This window comes from Eretmochelys imbricata, chromosome 12 (genome assembly GCF_965152235.1).
Source record: "Eretmochelys imbricata isolate rEreImb1 chromosome 12, rEreImb1.hap1, whole genome shotgun sequence".
Lineage (NCBI taxonomy): Eukaryota > Metazoa > Chordata > Testudines > Cheloniidae > Eretmochelys > Eretmochelys imbricata.
The window spans coordinates 13,945,069-13,964,361 of record NC_135583.1 but is presented as its reverse complement, the minus strand read 5'-3'; the positions used below and the strand labels follow the sequence as shown (position 1 = coordinate 13,964,361).

Sequence of the window (19,293 nt, the reverse complement as noted above, 5' to 3'; positions counted from 1 at the left end):
AAGACAAGAGACAACAGGTAAAGACAACTTACAGACAAGGGTTTTTGGGGCGTAGGGGTAGTGGGAGGAGATCAAGGTAACAATGAGACAATTATTGTAAGCGTAATGAACTGTGATCAATGGGTACCAGCTACTTAACCACTGTTGAGTGATTTGAAGATTTCATAAGAGAGGTGAATTTTAGGGCTGTTGATTAATCGGAGTTAACTCACGCGATTAACTCAAAAAAATAATCGCGATTAATCGCACTGTTAAACAATAGAATACCAATTGAAATTTATTTTATATTTTTTGATGTTTTTCTACAATTTCAAATATATCAATTTCAATTACAACACAGAATACAAAGTGTACGGTGCTCACTTTATAGTATTTTTGATTACAAACATTTGCACTGTAAAAATGAAACAAAAGAAATAGTATTTTTCAATTCACCTCAGACAAGTACTCTTTCTCATGGAAGTGCAACTTACAAATGTAGAATTAGGTACAAAAAATAACTGCATTCAAAAACAAAACAATGTAAAACTTTAGCGCCTACAAGTCCACTCAGTCCTACTTCTTGTTCAGCCAATCGCTAAGACAAACAAGTTTGTTTACATTTAAGGGAGATAATGCTGCCTACTTCTTAATTACAATGTCACCAGAAAGTGAGAACAGGCATTTGCATGGTACTGTTGTAGCTGGCGTTGCAAGATATTTACATGCCAGATGCACTAAAGATTCATATGCCTCTTCATGATTTAGCCATCGTTCCAGAGGACATGCTTCCATGCTGATGATGCTTGTTAAAAAAAATAATGCGTTAATTAAATTTATGACTGAACTCCTTGGGGGAGAATTGTATGTCTCCTACTCTGTTTTACCGGCATTCTGCCATATATTTCATATTATAGAAGTCTTGGATGATGACCCAGCACATGTTGTTTGTTTTATGAACAATTCCATTGCAAATTTGACAAAACGCAAAGAAGATATCAATGTGAAATTTCTAATGATAGCTATAGCACTTGACCCAAGATTTAAGAATCTGAAGTGCCTTCCAAAATCTGAGAGGGACGAGGTGTAGAGCATGCTTTCAGAAGTCTTAAAAGAGCAACACTTTGATGTGGAAACTACAGAACCCAAACCACCAAAACAGAACATCAACCTTCTGTTGGTGGCATCTGAGTCAGACGATGAAAATGAACGTGGGTTGGTCCACACTGCTTTGGATTGTTATCGAGCAGAACCCATCATCGGTATGGATACATGTTCTCTGGAATGGTTGTTGAAGCATCCAGGGACATACGAATCTTTAGTGCATCTGGCATGTAAATATCTTGTGATGCTGGCGACAACAGTGCCATGCAAATGCCTGTTCTCACTTTCAAGTGACATTGTAAACAAGAAGCGGGCAGCATTATCTTCTGCAAATGTAAACAAACTTGTTTGTCTGAGCGATAAGCTGAACAAGAAATAGGACTGAGTGGACTTGCAGGCTCTTAAGTTTTACATTGTTTTGTTTTTGAATGTAGATTTTTTTTGGTACATAATTCTACATTTGTAAGTTCAACTTTCATGATAAAGAGATTGCACAACAGTACTTGTAATAGGTGAATTAAAATACTATTTCTTTTGGTTTTTACAGTGCAAATATTTGTAATAAAAATAAATATAAAGTGAGCACTTTACACTTTGTATTCTGTGTTGTAACTGAAATCAATATATTTGAAAATGTAGAAAACATTTAAATAAATGGTATTCTATTATTGTTTAACAGTGCGATTAATCGCAATTAATTTTTTAAATTGCTTGACAGCCCTAGTGTATTTTAATAAATAACTGGTGGATTTAATAAATAAAATCAAAGCATAGGCAAGGGGAATGAGGTAATATCTTTTATTGGACTCACTTCTTTTGGTGAAAGAGGGAAGCTTTGACTCTTTCACCAACAGAAGTGGGTCCAATAAAAGATACTGTCTCTCCTATCTTGTCTCTAATATCCTGGAACCAACATGGCTACAACACTGCACACAAAATCAAAATAGATATTCACTTATTTAGCACTTTTATCCATGCTTTCAAAAAGTTTGACAAACATTAATGCAGTAGGGACTCACAACACTTGTATAAGGTAACTAAGTAGAAACAGAGGCTCAGAGAGGGTACGTGACTTTCCCAAGGTTATATAATAGGTCTGTGGGGAAAATGCAGGAGACTTGAGTCTTCTGACTGAGTTCTGTGGTGTAATGACAAAACCTTTTCCTGATAAAAAAAAAAAATGAAGAGTATTCTGAAGAGAGTTAGTGGGGCCTCATAAGAAGGAAAATTGTGTGGTACTCCACATTTGCTAACCTAAATGCAATTCCAGGAATGGCCCCCATTTCCTCAGATTACCTATTGCTCATATGTTAAATACAATAAAGCATTCTATTTAGCTTCATATTTTCTTATTGGTTGATAAGTATAAGGTGGCATACGCTGAATGCCAAACATCATTGCAGTTTCTGCCAATAAAGCCATTTATTTAAGTATAGAACCAAAATGAACCTCAGGAAGGAAGTTTTCTACATGAAGAAGTGAAACAGTAGGAAAAATGGAGAACAACTGAGTTAATTTGAAAACATTTTCTAACGAACAGCCAGAAAAATCCACTTTTGAATATATGAACTGCCATGTTGAACTGCATTTGTTTACCTGTAAATATAGAACGGCAAAGGAACATGAAGATACAACGTGAAATTTGTTATTTTCAGTAGCACTTTAATCATTGCTATGATTATAAGATTTGATCACATCACAAAAGTTTGGCTCTGCAGCTTATTACCAAATATGTTATGTTAAAAATCTATGAAAATATCAATGTCAATGAGATTTAATCCCTGTGTTTATATCATAGATGTGGCTTTAGAGAGTACTTTAACTTTTAAAGCGATCCAGAAGATCAAACACCAATGGCAACAGCATTTGGCTTCCAATACCGTAGAACCTGAGTTACGAACACCAGAGTTACAAACTGACTGGTCAACCACACACTTGGAACCAGAAGTACGCAATCAGGAAGCAGCAGAGACAAAAAAAAAGCAAACAGTACAGTACTGTGTTAAATATAAACTAATAAAAAAATAAAGGGAAAGTTTTAAAAGAAAGACACATTGTTCTTTAAGAAAAGGATAATGGATGAGAGTGGAGATATGCTATTTATCAGACTAATTTCACATATAAGCATATATTTACCAGAAATGCATGTCCATCTTCTCATGAAGACCTAAGGATTTCTGAATTTCACCTCTTTTTTACTTCTTTCCATCTCTCAAAGGGCTTTCATTGCCGTGATTTTCCTCCCAGAAAAGCAAAATTGGATATGTCTGCCATCTTAGCCATATATTTATGCAGGTTCTAATATGGCACCCCATCACTGTAGTATTTAAGTGTCCTTACAATGTCACTTCATCTATGTTGCATGTGATAGGGTGAGGATTCATTTGAAAAGCTGCCCAAGATGATCTCTCCCCACCAAAACCTGAATATGTACCCCCCTCATAGACCTGCATTTATAATAAAACCAAAATGTTTGCCCTGACCATGTGCAGCCAATTTTGACTGATATTCATATCCACGTTCATTTTGTTTCCTGAACTTTAAATAATTAGTTTAGTTCCTGTTTCAGCTAAAAAAGCCCTGATATTATTACGTAAGGCCGTGTGAATGCAAACGTGTTGAGGGAGCAGCTAAGCCAGTTTTAAAATGAGCAAGATCCAAAACCAATGGCTTTGGGGAGGATCATGCCATGTCATGGGTTTCCTCTCCTAGTGGTCCCATTGTTGGAACAGAACTGGAGACTGGACTAGTAGCAAGTCTCTTGTCCTGATGTTGAGTCAGCGCAGAATCCAAATATCTCCATAGTCCAGGGCTCCAAGCTATGATAAATGTTCCACCAACACAAAATTAATTTCAGTGAAAGTGAGCACAAAGAGAAGGGATTTTTTGTCATGGTGAGGATGCCATTGCTGTTTCTACTTCCTTCAGTTGTTTCATAGTGACTATGAGCTGTTCTGCAAGATGGCTCAGATGCTGCTTGGCAAATGTGTGAAATGAATATAATTACTGTATTTGGCCTACATGAATAGCTATTTGCCTCACTGAATGTACCCTTGGTAGAAAAAAAATAAGACTTAGTTTTCTGTGCTGTTGCATTCTCTAGTATACTGTGTTCTCCAACTTGCTAATTTACATGGTAAAACTGATGTCCTCTGCTTATTTGTTGAAATGAAAATTTATTTGTATTTTGGAACTTCAACATGCTTTTGATGTGATATTTCCATGCTCTTATGGGATCTGCTTCCTGTCCGATTTAATTAAAAATTGTCTTCTGGCCAAGGGATGGAACTCAATTTTAAAGTTAAATTGAAGAAAGAGACACAACTATCTTATTACCAAACTCTGTCCTTACATGTCACTGGGTATCTGTGAATGTGTAAATAATTAAATGACCTCACACTTCAAACACAATTAGTAGGTATTCCACTATCCTGTAAATGGCATGGATCTTCACATCAATGGGTCCTCTACATTTGTGATGGCTGGCCTCCAAAAGAAAACAGTATAATTATTGTTGAGTTTTTTGTTTGTTTTTAGTAAAAACAAATAATATGTATGCTACCATCCAAAGAAGTTTGGACCTGAACAAACATAGTAAATTACAATTAGCTCTGGTACAATTAATTTACACTCAAACTTTGTCATTCATGTAGCTAACAGCAGTCTGCTACATGAACTTATACACAGCTTTAGACTAAATCAGTGGTTCTCAAACTTTTGTACTGGTGAACCCTTTCACATAGCAAGCCTCTGAGTGCGAACCCACCTTATAAATTAAAAACACATTTTTATATATTTAACACCATTACAAATGCTGGAGGAGAAACAGGTATTGGGGTGGAGGATATTTAGTCCAGGGGTTCTCAAACTGGGGGTCGGGACCCCTCAGGGGGTCGCAAGGTTATTACACGGGGGTTGTGAGCTGACAGCTCACAACCCCCGTGTAATAACCTTGCGATCCCCTGAGGGGTCCCGACCCCCAGTTTGAGAACCCCTGGACTAAATACAGGACACAAGGACACCCTGTGGGTTTCCTACACTCCCTGGAATACTTGGAGAGCAGTATGCAATGAATGGATTATCTTAATTCATAAATACACTTTTAAATCTGTCACAGGTATAACATTGATAATATACATTTACTTAACTTTCCCAGAACACTGTGTGCTGAACAAAATGTGACACAATGGAAATTGCTTTTACGAACAGTGAGAGAGGGTTGCATCATTTCAAGGCATATGAAAAACCACTCAGGGAAGGGACATGCATGTCACCACATCAAAGTTTAGGTGGCTGACAAGCCAGTGTGACACATGCAATTCATGTCACTGGAAGGCATGTCACATGCCATAAAATGAAAATACTATAGTAGGGCTCCAGCTCTGCTTTATATTGCAGTCAACCATAATACGCAGTTATAACATACTACTGGGAACTTAAATCAACCTTAAGTTATCCTGAGTTGGTGCTAAGTTCTAACAACTTCTCAGAGATATTTCTTCAACAAGAAATTGTTACAAGGTATGCCATGTCACAAACTGTATGCATGTATTTACAAAGACTTTGTCTGGTGTTGCACCACCAATATTTACCTGCCAGTATTCAACTCTGATTCTTGAAGTACAGATTTGAGGAATTCTCTCCTTGCAAGGTTATTCACCTTATCCACGTGAATCACTGGAAAGCAAACCAAAAACCCCAAATGAATATGATTACTTATAAACTAAAATTAGAATAATCTTGTTTTTGGCATTCAGAGAAAAAAAAATGAGAAAAAACAAGTTTCCTTCCTCAGTGCTTCCTAAGAAATGCAACAATGAAAGCTAGAATTAAATCTAAACAGTCATGTGATCCAATGTCATGTCACTGCCACCTTTATGTGCACAATGTCAGAAAAGATAGAAGCAGCATCTAAGTGTGCCACATGGCTGTTATTCTGTTAATAGCACTGGCAGTCATGACTGTAAAAGCTAGTGGTCTTTATTGCTTTGTATATGAGGGGATTTACTGCATTTTCTTTCACCCAAGAAGCTAGTAATAATGATAATGTATGGCAGAGTGCTTGTCCTTTCTGACAGCCTCGGTAATTTAATCCTCCTCCCGCCACAACACGCAATAAGAGAGGCATCTAGACCAGTGGACTGAGGAAACCCACAGCTTGATATTTAAAAAAAAAAAAAAAAAAAGCTGTATTGCTTTCGTTTAGAAACACACCCACCACCAGTCCAGACTTAATTCTTTTGTACCACGAAAGTGAAAGACGGTAAAATCCCACGAGATAAAACCATGATGAGAAAATTAGAAAAAGGGTTTTAGAAAATTCCATATGAAGGTTTCTGGCATGGACTTCCTTCATTGGAAAGGGGCCTCTTTCTTAGGACATGGTAACAGTCTCCAAGAATTAGAAGGATTTAAAAAGCAAGGGAGAGGAGGAATTATTATGCTTCACTGCATGGAGGTGAAACTAGGAATAAAGAAATTAAATTAAGAAAGATTTCTGCTTGAGAAACTTCCTGAAAAGATGTATTAATGCGGAACAGGCTTCCAAAGGAAATGGTGTAAACCCCATCAGATAGGGACAATTAAAACCCAACAATATCAAGCAGTGGAAATCATATTGTAGGGGACACCCGTCCATTGGCTTCCAGGAGTCAGGCTGGCTGGGAATTCCTAAGTCTGTTCCATTTCTAATATATATGACAGATATTGTGTCTATTATGCTTTTTCTTTTTTCCCCATTCCATTCACATGAACAGTCCTAGTTCCCCTGCTGAACTCATGATTGCAGGGCTGGAGGGGACTCACCACTCCATTATCTCCCATGGGGTGTGGGGGTGGGGGGTTGTGTTTGGAAGATCATGTGAAGGAGATGTGACCAGAGAAATGGCTTTCCTCCTTTTCCTATTTAAGGAATCTCTTCCCTACTCTCCCTCCACCACTAAGAAATCCCCCTTTACCCTCCCACTCACCACACCATATTATACACCCACAGGAATACTCATTCCTCTCTCCATCTCACATTAAGGATTTCTCATCCCTCACTTCATGCTGACAGGAGTCTACACTTTACACATTCTCTGGGGTGCCTGATTTCTACCCCTTCCACTCCCCATTGTATGAGTAACACACATTTACTTCAATGGGAATTATTCATCCTACTGGGAAATAGAGAGAATTGGGATCCAGAAGTTCAAAGAATTCTATGGAGGCTCAATCTAATTCTTCACAGATGAGCTTCTCAAATCTTTATAAAAAGAAAAGGAGTACTTGTGGCACCTTAGAGACTAACAAATTTATTATCTTATTAGCTTATGCTCAAATAAATTTGTTAGTCTCTAAGGTGCCACAAGTACTCCTTTTCTTTTTGCGGATACAGACTAACACGGCTGCTACTCTGAAACCTGTCAAATCTTTATGAAGAGAATAATTGCTACGAAGAGCATGCTTTACGGAGTCCTGGGCTCTCCAGTGTTCCCAGTTAATTGTATGAACATGGTCAGTGGAGCTGGGATTAGTCCAAATCCATTTCCCAATCTCCACCTCTCCAGCAGGAGCAAAGGAACAAGCATCCTTATTAATAGGAGTTACTTCCAGGTAACAGCCAACATCACTGAGATCTGGAATCTTCCTGAAATCACATCATTTTTGCATCCTCTGGTTAAATGAAAGCAAGGGATCTATAGTCTATAGGAGTCACCACAGTTTGTCAGACCCCTAAATCCTCTCAGTCCTCCATCTTCAGCATCTTTGCCTACTTATACTGGCAGATAGCAAAATCAGTTATCACTGCCATCTGGTATTCCTCTGGGTGTGTGGATGCCTTCCCACATGTGCTATTTGCTGAAAACTCCAGGGACCGCTGAAGGAACTGATGGGGAGGCAGCAGGCAGACAACCAAACAACTTCAAAGGACTCACCACATCACCAGCGGCTTCCCGACCCTGGCTGAAGTTTCCTAAATCTTCTAATTCTAAATCTGAAACTATTCTATAATAAAGAAAATATATATTCAAAGCTGAACACCTGAATTCATTTCTCACCCATGGAAATCTAGAATATACAGTATGTATCTTAAGAAACCTAGGCAAGCTTGGGTGGAGGATGACTAACCACAGTGATGAGAAACTTTGATTTTTAGATTTAGTGGTGAATAACTCTGCTTTCAAATGCTCAAACTACTCAGGATTACAACACCGCTCCAATGCATACAGCATCTCATATTTGTGTCCAATAGCTGGAGGACCACGTAACACTAACTAATGACAGTTTGTATCCAGAATGATCATTTTCAATTTGTTCCAAAGTAACCCTAAAAACTGAAAGATTTTGAAACTCCTGTACCTCATTACTGGTATAGTGCATTCCAAGACAGCCACCATAATATCAGTACAGAAGATTAGGTTTAAGTTCTTTAATACTTTCTGGGACCTCTCTAATAAGAGTATTTACTGTAAAGGCTGAAACGGGGTCCCATCAAAATTATGAGGAATCAGTGCCTTATCTAGTATTGATGTGTGGTAGAGGAAAGGAACCATCTCTTTGAACTATATAATCAAGAGTGCTTTCCAATATTAGGGCTAATACTGCCTTAACATTGTTACAGAATTTTACCAAGGAAACCAAATTTCCTTAGAGTCCAGCCCCTTCATTAATTTATTTTAAAACCAAAATGTATCCCACCATTAACAAGGAAATCAGAAGTTCTGTCTCCTCTTCATCTACTAACATAACTCCATTTTGTCCATATAATCAACTCTTCACTCCTCAGAGACAAAGGCTTCTGATCTGTGTAAGTCTCATAAAAACTTTGGAAGATTTCATTAATCTTTTCCATTCTATTGTCAATCCCCTGGAAGGTTTATATAAAGCAAAGATAACATTCTTCAGACCTGCTATCATTTATCTTATTTCCTAACCACTTTCTTGCCTTCTCAGCATTCTCATAGCAATATTTTCCATCCCTATGAAATATAAATGCTGTTTCCTTGTTATCAATGTTTGTCAACTAAACTTGATCTTTTGTATTGTCCTGAAAATATATTTTAGGTGAAATTAAGAGTCAAATCTCAATGTACCTATTTATTCCAGGTTGAACAAAATGTGGGTTTTACCTGGATCCTCAAAATGTTTCCCATATTTTTCAGACTGAATGAAATAAAAGCTAGATTCACTCTGAAATGTGTACTTTGACATGGCATTCATACAGTTAGCAGACACTAATTTTATTCTAAATGTTTCACCTGTATTGAAAAGTCTACGCGAATAAACTGCTTATTATGGCTCAGGTCACTCCCCCTTGTGAAAGAAAAACTGTAGGAACATGTCTGAGATGAAGAAGAGGTGATTAAGTTTTCCTCGCACTATCACCTTACCTGGGATGGTTTTGGGGGGCTGTAGAGTTTGGAAGCACTCATGGATTTTTAGGAAAATTTTCTTGCAGAGCCTGTCCCAAAGGACAGCTATGTAGGGGACTTATAGTGACATAATGCAACTCTAAACTGATTTACCTCCAACCAAGACTTCCATGCCAAAATCCAAGAGATTTGCTTCCCTCCCTGTCCTCTGAGCTCAGCAGAGCACCATTTATGGGGAGCTACAGAGACTTACCGATAGGGGAACTACCCTGCTTCTGCCTAGAAATGGGGAATTCATTTTGTGGATTGGATCTTCCATGCACTGATCAACTGAGATTATCTAAGATATTATTCTTTTACAAGATTTGTTTTTACTAATTGTAAAGCTAGTCTGCAGCTATCTCATAATGAAATCACAAATGTTAAGGTGGTGTTAAATAATTAAAATAACGGTTGCTTATTAAAGATTCCAATAGATCATTCTATGTCAGCTAAGACATAATGACATTTAAAAAACAAAAATGTAACACTTCTTCAGTTATAAATAAAATAATAAAAACTCAATAAGGTTTTATTTACCAGAATTAATGATTTCTTAAATTACTTGTGGGTTTACTATGATTTTTTTCATACAAAATCTAGAATACTATTAGCTTGCCTCTAAGCTCAAAGTACATTTCTTTCTCTCCATATAAATCTCATTTTTATTAAAGAAAATATTCAATTAACCCCAAATATTCTACATACTCAAATCTAATTAGGTATGAATAAGAGACGGAATAAAGCTATAGTAAACACCCCCCACCCCACCCCCCACACAGAGAATTCATTACTATTAGATTATTGGCCTCCTCACTGACATTATCAAACAGCAAATTTATTAGGACTTTTCCCTTATACGCAAAGCTAGAATTAAGTAGAAATTAGAGGACCAGTTATCGAAGTAAAACACTAGCGAGAATAAGTCAAGCATATTGGAAAAGTGCTGCAAATTAGAACATGGTAGCCATTAAGACAAAAAGTATTTCTAAAGAATTATTTGCTAGGATATTCTAAGTTAAAAACAGTTTTACATTACAACTGCAAATGGAAAACCAGGGTTGTTATATCCCAGGTTTCGATTAGTAAAGTTAAAAACAATTAAATGCATTATTGCCAACCCCAATCATTCAAAAATCACAAGTCAGATCCCCAAAAGTCATGATACTGATTTCAAAACTAATGAGATTTTAAAAAATAATAAATTCTGGATTCTGATATTTGGGTCTTTAGGGTTTAGCAATCATAAGCCTTAGAAACTTTTAAAAAGTTTTTAAATGAAAGCTGAGATTCTCACATAATCACATGACTCCAGACCTGGGGATTTAAAGAAAAACACCCAATACTGACATTCACCAAAAAATTATTAGAAATTGCAATATTATTAATACAGATTGTCGGTACAGTATAGAACTGTCCTACTGCTAATCTTTTTACATATATCACCAAACCATGTCTTTTTTCCCCCAGTCTTTAGACAACCATTGTGATTCAGCTCCTGGCCCCACTGAAGTCAAAGGAAGTTCTGCCATTGATGTCAATGTGGCCAGGATTTCACCCAATATGTCTATTTCTTTCTTCATTTGCTACCTGATGTTAGTCTAACAGTCCAACTTTACTGAATCAGCACTTCTAAAAGTAGTGTAGGCCTCGTATATTAAGGGCCCCATTAATGTGCTTTAGGGATTATAGTACATAAGATCACTCATTCTTATACCTGTTAATAAAGGCCATTATATATTGGTTATATACTTATTATATATTTTGGTTTCCAAAAAAGAGTTATCTAATTTCAATTTAAAGGTATCTCCCCAGTTTGCCAAAACGATCACATCTGTTGACCTGTTCCTATGTACTTTAGTTAGAGAAGACCTCAAGTACTCAAATTTAAGTCCACATCACATTACTGAAGCTTGGACTGAGTAATAATATATTAATAGACTTTTGTAGTTAAATAGAAAAAAATGCAGCAAGTACATCAAGTTTCGAGATTGAGATAATGTGAAGTCACTGAGAATTCAAGACTCACAATCAAAATATTAGCAGCAGGAATAACTTCCTGTTTGGCAAAGAGATTATGCTTAAAACAATGCTGTGTGTTCCAAAGATATAGGCACATCTAATTATACGATTTCTAATTAAACTTGTGTTTGGATGTTGGAATTCCATACGATGCTATTGATTAATGACTTTCTGGGTGGTTTAGCCTCTTTTGCACTATGATGGTTAAACACTTTGTTTAAAACATGATAAAGATCATTTAGTCTCTGGTATTCTATAGGTATTTCCATTTTCAGAGACACATTCTCGCCTGATGTAAATTGTCATAGCTTCATTGATTTCAAAGCAGCTATGAGAATCTGCACCAGCAGAAATAAACCCCTATACATATCTATCTATCTATCTTGTATGGCATCTGTGCTATTTTCTAAAAGAATATTTAGAAATGGCAGATACAACTGAAATATCCAACTTTACTGTAATCAAGAGTGTTAAGGAATCAGAATTTATTAAACATTTTCTATAGGACTGAGTTTAATAGAAGTCATGAGAGTGTTCACAAATATATCATACTTACCATTGCTAAAATTGTAGTGGACCCACTGTCCACTTTTTGGTTTAGGAAGGGACACTGGTGTCTCTTCTGCAAGGAAACTGTAGAATCTGCATTCTACAAACAGTCGCTGTATTGTGTCATCCATTGCAACTCGGGAATCAGTGAGACTTAGGGATATAATCTCAATCCGAATTTTTTCTATTGGCTGTTTTAAAAAACAAACAAACAAACCATAAACACACCATATTTCTTGTAATGTCAACTTGAACAAACAAACATGTAAGTCACTGGGATGTTTTGTACAGTAGAACATGATTTATTATGACAGAGATACACTGAGGTTGTAATGCCCCCGTGTTTTCAGTTAACTGTTTTTGCAATAGACTCCTCATTTTTATTTGAGAATGAAAATACTTCCATAGCAGTTGTACAGTAGCAAAGGTGTTGTATATACATTTATCATCATTTAGTAACCCACTTGAAAAAGTCTCAACAATATTATGGATCAAACTTTTCCAATTGGATGACTATCACTATATGCCTACTGAAGATTGCATTGCTATTAAACTAGATCTGATCTAAAACATATGATGTCACATGAAGTAATACAGTACTTATGGGTCACTCAATTTCACATATTAAACTCACCTTGTCTAGTTAAATTAATATTTAAATGAATATTTTGATAGTATATTTAAAAACTCTAAATCGGCCTTCAACATAATTTCTTTTTCCTTATATTTTTGTCTTAATTTTGACATTTTGACATTTTATATTTGAAACTGTTGCTTTGTACCCCTTTGCAATTTTTGTAATCTTGGCAGGTTTTTGAGTAGGTTTGTTTTGTTTGTTAACTTTATAATGTACTGTACCCTACTACGGAGATTTTTGGTGTTAAACATAACAAAGGGGCAAACAAACATTTCCTTGAATAACTCTGTGATTTCAAAGAAAGAAAAACCACTGTGATTTCAGAATTAGACTACACAGATGAACATTCAAAGGATGAGATTCTGTTCTTCAAAGAGCAAATAGAACTCCTCACAGTTCACAACTGTCAAGTTTTTCTAAACTTTTTTTTTTTTTAAGTTGTTATCTGCATTAATGACTATTTCTCCTATATGGTGTTTGAAGACTTCTGGTTCTAAATTCAAATCATCTGAAGTAACAATGATAAAATTCAAAAATAAGACTGTTTAGAAGATCAGTTTTCTAGACTTCAGTGTAAGAACAGCAAATTCACCCACATTATGGTGGTTGCTGATGCATTTCAAAGCATATTATATAATTAATCACATTGAAAAGCATGAGTATCCTATTGTAAAAATATCCTTCATAAAGAAAAATTTTCATTGCTGTCAAGCCCTTTCAATATTTGATGAAGTAATTTTACCCCCTCCTTCAAAAGACATTTTCTTTTATTATGTATCCTAAGACACTTTAACTAAAAACCCAAATCTGAATATTTCAATAACGTTGTTTTATTATTCAGTAGATTCATGGAAATTTTACAAGGATGACAGAGAAAATTCCACACCATTCTGTCTCCACTAATACAGGTACATGGCTTCAGCTGGCAATATTACTAGGATTAGCATAGTATGATGAAATATTTAAAGGAATTTTTTTTCTAAAGCCTAATAAATCAAATGACTGCCAAATGTCATTAAAGTGATGGTCTTTGACTTGAATATGCTTTTCATATTCAAATTTGAAAAGAAAGAGATGAAAGCCAAGAAAGGTTACTCGGTTTCAACTAATAACCTCAAGCACTCTACATTCACATGCATAAAAAAGTGAAATTGGCTCTATTGTCTAATTTTACTACAGAAACAACTCTTTTCTTTTTCCATTGTACAGATATATTAGCAGATGCATTTAAAGTGATTTCTAAGGGGTTCTCCCCCCCCAACATATTTAGCAGTTATGTCAAACTAGTTTGTACACATACAATAGTTTATAAGTGAAAACCAAATATACTGTATTATCAAGTCTTTTCACATAACTTAAAATTTTGTTTGAAATACTTAGCATTTGTAATAGTATGCTACAGGAAAAAAACATTTATATTAGTTTCCATTTTCAAACAGAGGAGAGGGGAAAATCCACCTATTGATGGCATACTGCTTTCTAATTTTTAAGGCGACAAATAATAGTAAGTTGCACTTACAAAATTAGAAGAAAAATAAATGAATTGTTCTAGACTTTAAAAAAGAATATTTAGAGTCATGGTTTTATTATTATGAAGCATGCAACACAGTGTATATTAAAGAGAACATACGCTGATTTTTTTAAAAGATAATTTACATTTGCAAATCAAACTATGCAACTGCTAAAGACTAACAGCTAGTATTGAAGTCATATTTCACTACTAGTATAAAAACCACAAAGTTCGTATAAATAAAAATAAATGGCACAACTAATATCAGCTATGAATGAAGTTTTAAACTACAATCTTTGGTACTAGGCTGCAGAAAAATATATATTCATATTTTTCTGTTTCTCTAAGTGTTAGATTTTTCTTCATTCTCCACAGCCCACTTATTAGGTTTAATTACAGTGAAAAATAACTAGTTTATCATGACCAATTACACCGGACCCTCGCTAGAATGTGCGAGTATATAGTACGAATTCGCATATAACGCGGTCACAGCCCTGGATCCCAAATTTAACTACTTTAATTGGAATTCATTTTAACGCGGTCCCCGCGTTAACGTGCATGGATCCCAAATCCCGCATTCTAGCGAGGGTCCAGTATATAATAATTTTGCTTTGATGGAAACTAGACATTTTGTTGTTGATGTAGTAATAAAACAAATTTAAGAAATGTTTCAATGGATTATATGAGTTGCTGCAGTAATGATAGAACAATCTATGCTACTGATAGACTTATTAAGCAATGAAACAATTTAATATTTCAGGATTTTGGCTTGCAATAGTGTATGGTATTAGTGTTAGGGTAGTTCAGTTACATGTTGCTTCTAGTTGTATATAGGAGCATTTTTATTATATTTAGATACCTAAGAATGAAACAATATTGCCATCAGTCTGTGATCTGTCAAGTCAAGTTTAATGCCTCTCTGGAGAGACCTTTGTAATTTAAGCTGTGTGCTATGCATTGCTGGAAATCCTCCTCAGACTTCATTTCAATATACATATGGTGTTTGGATACTATTATAAAAATTTATATTATAGTGCCATTGAATATTACTGGGAGACGGGGGCTTCAGTTCTCCTATACTTCAAGGGAAAAACAAACAAACCCAAACACAGGCCAGATCCTCAGCCCTTGTAAATAAGCATAGCTTCACTGACTTCAGCTAGAAATACACCAATTGACACCAGTTGAAGTTCTGGGCCAATGAGGCTGATGAACTTAGAAGAATCGTTGAACTCCCACAGTGTGCTTTAGGACTGTGTTAGGTATTGCTTCTTTTTTCAAGAAGGTTTAAGTAATGCGCCGAATACTAAGACATCAGAAGTTTAGAGTAGTTGCATTTATTTCTTGACTTTTTCATTGAATTTCTTTTGTCTGAGCAAACAGCAAAGACAAACCTGGAATATGTTTCTATGCACTCTTGTATGACATCTACAGCAACTAGTACACTATATTCTACAGTTTCTTTACAGACCCAGGGTGAAATCCTGACCACAGTGAAATCAATGGGATAACTCCAAAGGGCCAAGATTTCACCCTCAGAATCAACAGTTTTAGGCAGTAATCTGCTTGGATGTTTCTGTCCATTACGGAGTCATTTCTCATTGTCTGTCCATGCCAGAAGAAAGACAGGAAGTCATGGATGTGGTTTAATAAGGGCATAACTTTATTCACTTATACTATCTGGGAGAACCTGGCAACCAACTGTACAGTGCATGAACGATAGGAGTTTGTTTTCCACTACCCAGATGTAGAACTCCTCAAAATCCCTTTCCTCAACTCCCTTAAAGGGGGCCAGAAAAAGGAGGGGGAGGGGCAGGGTCAGCTCCCTGATGAAGACTAATCTCCCACTTATTTGGTTCTCTTAAGGGATGCTTCCCTTCAAATCATTTTCCAAAGCATTTTATTCAACAACCGATATCCCTTGCATACTGAATACCTGAACTGAACATCTTCCACAAGTTTTATGTATGAAATTGCGACATTATAACCTAACCCCCCTACTCTACTCCAGACTAGCTATGGCAAAGGCAAAAAAACCCAACCACCTTGGCCAATATGGCAGTGAGGGGAATAATTCCTTCTGAGCCCCTCAAGGAAAAGGGCAGCTAGCCTAATGTCTACAACATGTCCTTTTGCCAAGTTCATGCCTGGGTGGATGCTGCCACCCCGATCCTGGTAAAGGAGGGCCTCTACAAGGCTGCATAGGATATAAATACTTCTCCCGCGCTTCTGGTCAACAGGAAGAGCAATGCAGTGACCTTGTCCTAACCTGGCCCCAACTGCTTCCTCTCCATCCCCGTAAATTTTCCATCTTCGTGCCACCTGCTCTGAGGCCTTACAGGGGCAACACCCTTTTCTTCGGACAAAGGCCCACTCACATAAATGTTGCAGTAGGCACTTCTTTTCTTTTTACCAACCAACTTGTATTAATGATTATAATTATTTTAATTATTTATTATTTTATTTTATTTATTATTATTTTAATTCTTCCTTTCATTTTTTCTGTTTCTTCACTTGCAGCAACTAGTAGCAGACTTGTGAATTTAAATATGTCTGGGGAGTATATACAGGGAATACTGACTCAACCTTTCCTTTAAATCACTCATTTTGTCCATTGTTTTGCAGTAATACATTTACTACTATTCACATTCACGACTGACTGAATGAAAAACCACCAGCTAGTAAATTCAATACTGAAAACTGAAGACTGAAAAACAAGCTACGCCAGCCAGCTTTACACAGAACCATGGTATCAGATGCCTTTCCCCCAGGGCCGGCTCTAGGTTTTTTGCCGCCCCAAGTGCAAAAAAAAAGGGCCAGAGTGCCATCCCGTTGAAAAGTGCTGACCTAAGCACGGGCTTGGTTTGCTGGTACCTAGAGCTGGCCCTGCTTTCCCCTCCTTCCTGAGGTTTTAGATTCTAGCAAACCAAGCTTCCTAATAGTTCACAGCTCAATCCACAACCCTCTTTTCCATATGCAATGCCCGTTGATTCTTCCTGTTAGCAACATCTGTTTCACCAATTACCTTCTTAAAAGGTAGAACGTTCTACAACTTTCTTATGATTTCCTAACTGGCCTAACCTTGAAGTTCTCATCACTCCTTTTTTAGATTTTACTTTTTAGAACACAGGCTGAAATTACAATAATAAATTAGAGATTAATGTTTCTAGTAACAAAACACTTTCAAATAGGTTATATGCATGCAAATACATGTGAGTGACAAGATCAATAATTCATGAAAAACCCAATGATAAAACCCAATAACACTGAAAAAAATAACTATTACTTTCTTTAAAAACCTGGTTTTTTTCACAGCTCAAAATACAGCTAACACCTGAGTAAGCAAAAGTGATTGAAAAGTAAATAAAACAGTGGGTTTTTTTCACCTCCCTCTGACAGTTGCCACAAGAATGCCAGTCTGATTGATTTTATTGATGAGAGATGCATGACAATGTGAACCATGGTTCTGTTAACAAACCAACAGTCTGGATCCAGTAGATACTCACTCAACAGATGACAGCAATAATTCCTTTGACCACCCTGACCGAGATCACGTGATTGAGATAAAAGATAAAAATTTCAGTTTCTTAGTAGCACTCTCATCTGTCAGACCCTTATTAAATCCACAATTTAAAAAAAGATCTCTTGGTTGGGACTTTGCAGAAACAATGGTCAATGAAATGAGAATTATCCTTCTTCAATCACTGCCATGGGACACTAATACAAGTTATACTTAGAAGGAATCTTCTTCAAATACTGCTCTGGCTTTCTCCCCTTTTGCTTTAACTAGTCATTTGGAAATTATGGTAACCTGTGGGAGAAGGTGGTATCCATGTGCCCTTTCTTTATATTAGCTGTCTGCCAGATGGAGACTCAAACTATTACTATGGAAAATATACACTCTTCTTGTGCCTTGGTGGCAAAGTTCTTCACGGAGAGAAATAATTTGAGAGTAGGCTTGTAGGAATGGATGCAGGAAACCTAAAGGAGCACAAATCTGTCAAAATCATATTTCCTTACTTCAACTGCATTATTTAATTAAGATTTTCATGTCTGTAAATTCACGTACAAATTTAAATTTCTACCAAAGTATCAAACGTAGATGTTTGATATTTAGCCAAAAAAATGAAATCCGTGTAGACTCTTGAGGTAAAAGTGACTCATGCAGAGTTTTCAGCTGTCTTATTTGTCAGAATGCCAGTATTAGATTCTTTGTCAAAACGATGCTGTAATTATCTTCATCTTACGTTATATTTCTCAGCTCTGACTTTTTAAATACTAGAGGTGAGATACTACCTAAGTTAGATATAAAATAAGATTTAGATGAGGCTGTCCTAAATATCTCAACAAAGAATGAAATTTCCTTGACTGCAATTTTTAGGTGTCCAGCTTATTTGACTTTATTTTTTCCCCTAAACACAAAGGCTAATATATAAAATCTGGGGTTAACGAAAAAGAAAGATTTGGGCATCCACCTCTCACATGAGCGAAGAAGTAGACTAGGACTAAGGAATTATTTCTATAAATAGGACTCATTATATGAGTTTTGTTAAGGGAGTACTGTTTTTCATTCTATACAGAAAAAAATCAAATTGCACCTGGCCCTTGAATGTGTGCAGTAAGGAGCCTCCTGTACAGTGGACCAGTTACGCTGTAGTACCTGAGCTCTCTTAAATGGCAGGGACTGCTACCTGTAAATTGCCCTCCCTTGCTCCTCCTCCCCCGCCAAAAAAGAGGGGCTGAAGGCAGGGAGGAAACAGGGACACAGCCCTGCTCCTCATCCAAATTAGCCAGGAGAGCTGGGCTGTTGCAGAAGGGACTACACACTGTACCTATCTAATGAATTATGCAGAGGGCTCACTCCTCTTGCATGCTGAGGGGCTCTTTAGGGGCAGTGAGATTCTGCACTGTTCCCTACGTGGGGTGTGTGTGTGCGTGTGTGTATCTATAAGGCATAATTGAGCCCAGAATTAGCTCCCCATTTAGCATTCTTTGTCAAGTTTATTTCCTTATAAAACACTGCACAGAAATAGACCCCACTAGTCACAGTATTTCCTTAAGCACATATGAGAGGGTGAACTGTCTTTGCTTATACACAG

The 19,293-nt window shown here is 36.5% G+C and overlaps 1 protein-coding gene across 11 annotated transcripts in view; it reads right to left on the bottom strand.

The window, feature by feature from the left end:
- RPGRIP1L (RPGRIP1 like) overlaps positions 1-19,293 on the bottom strand; it is a 141,314-nt gene that overhangs the window by 16,389 nt on the left and 105,632 nt on the right. For 8 of the 11 annotated variants that reach the window (XM_077830837.1, XM_077830835.1, XM_077830842.1 and 5 more), the window contains 2 exons: positions 12,055-12,238; positions 5,676-5,760 (listed from right to left, as the gene is read on the bottom strand). In XM_077830837.1, the coding sequence (XP_077686963.1) occupies positions 5,676-5,760; positions 12,055-12,238 (269 nt within the window). Of the gene's footprint in view, positions 1-5,675; positions 5,761-12,054; positions 12,239-19,293 lie in introns of those variants that run through there. The other 3 variants (XM_077830843.1, XM_077830844.1, XR_013347609.1) reach the window with 3 other exon arrangements.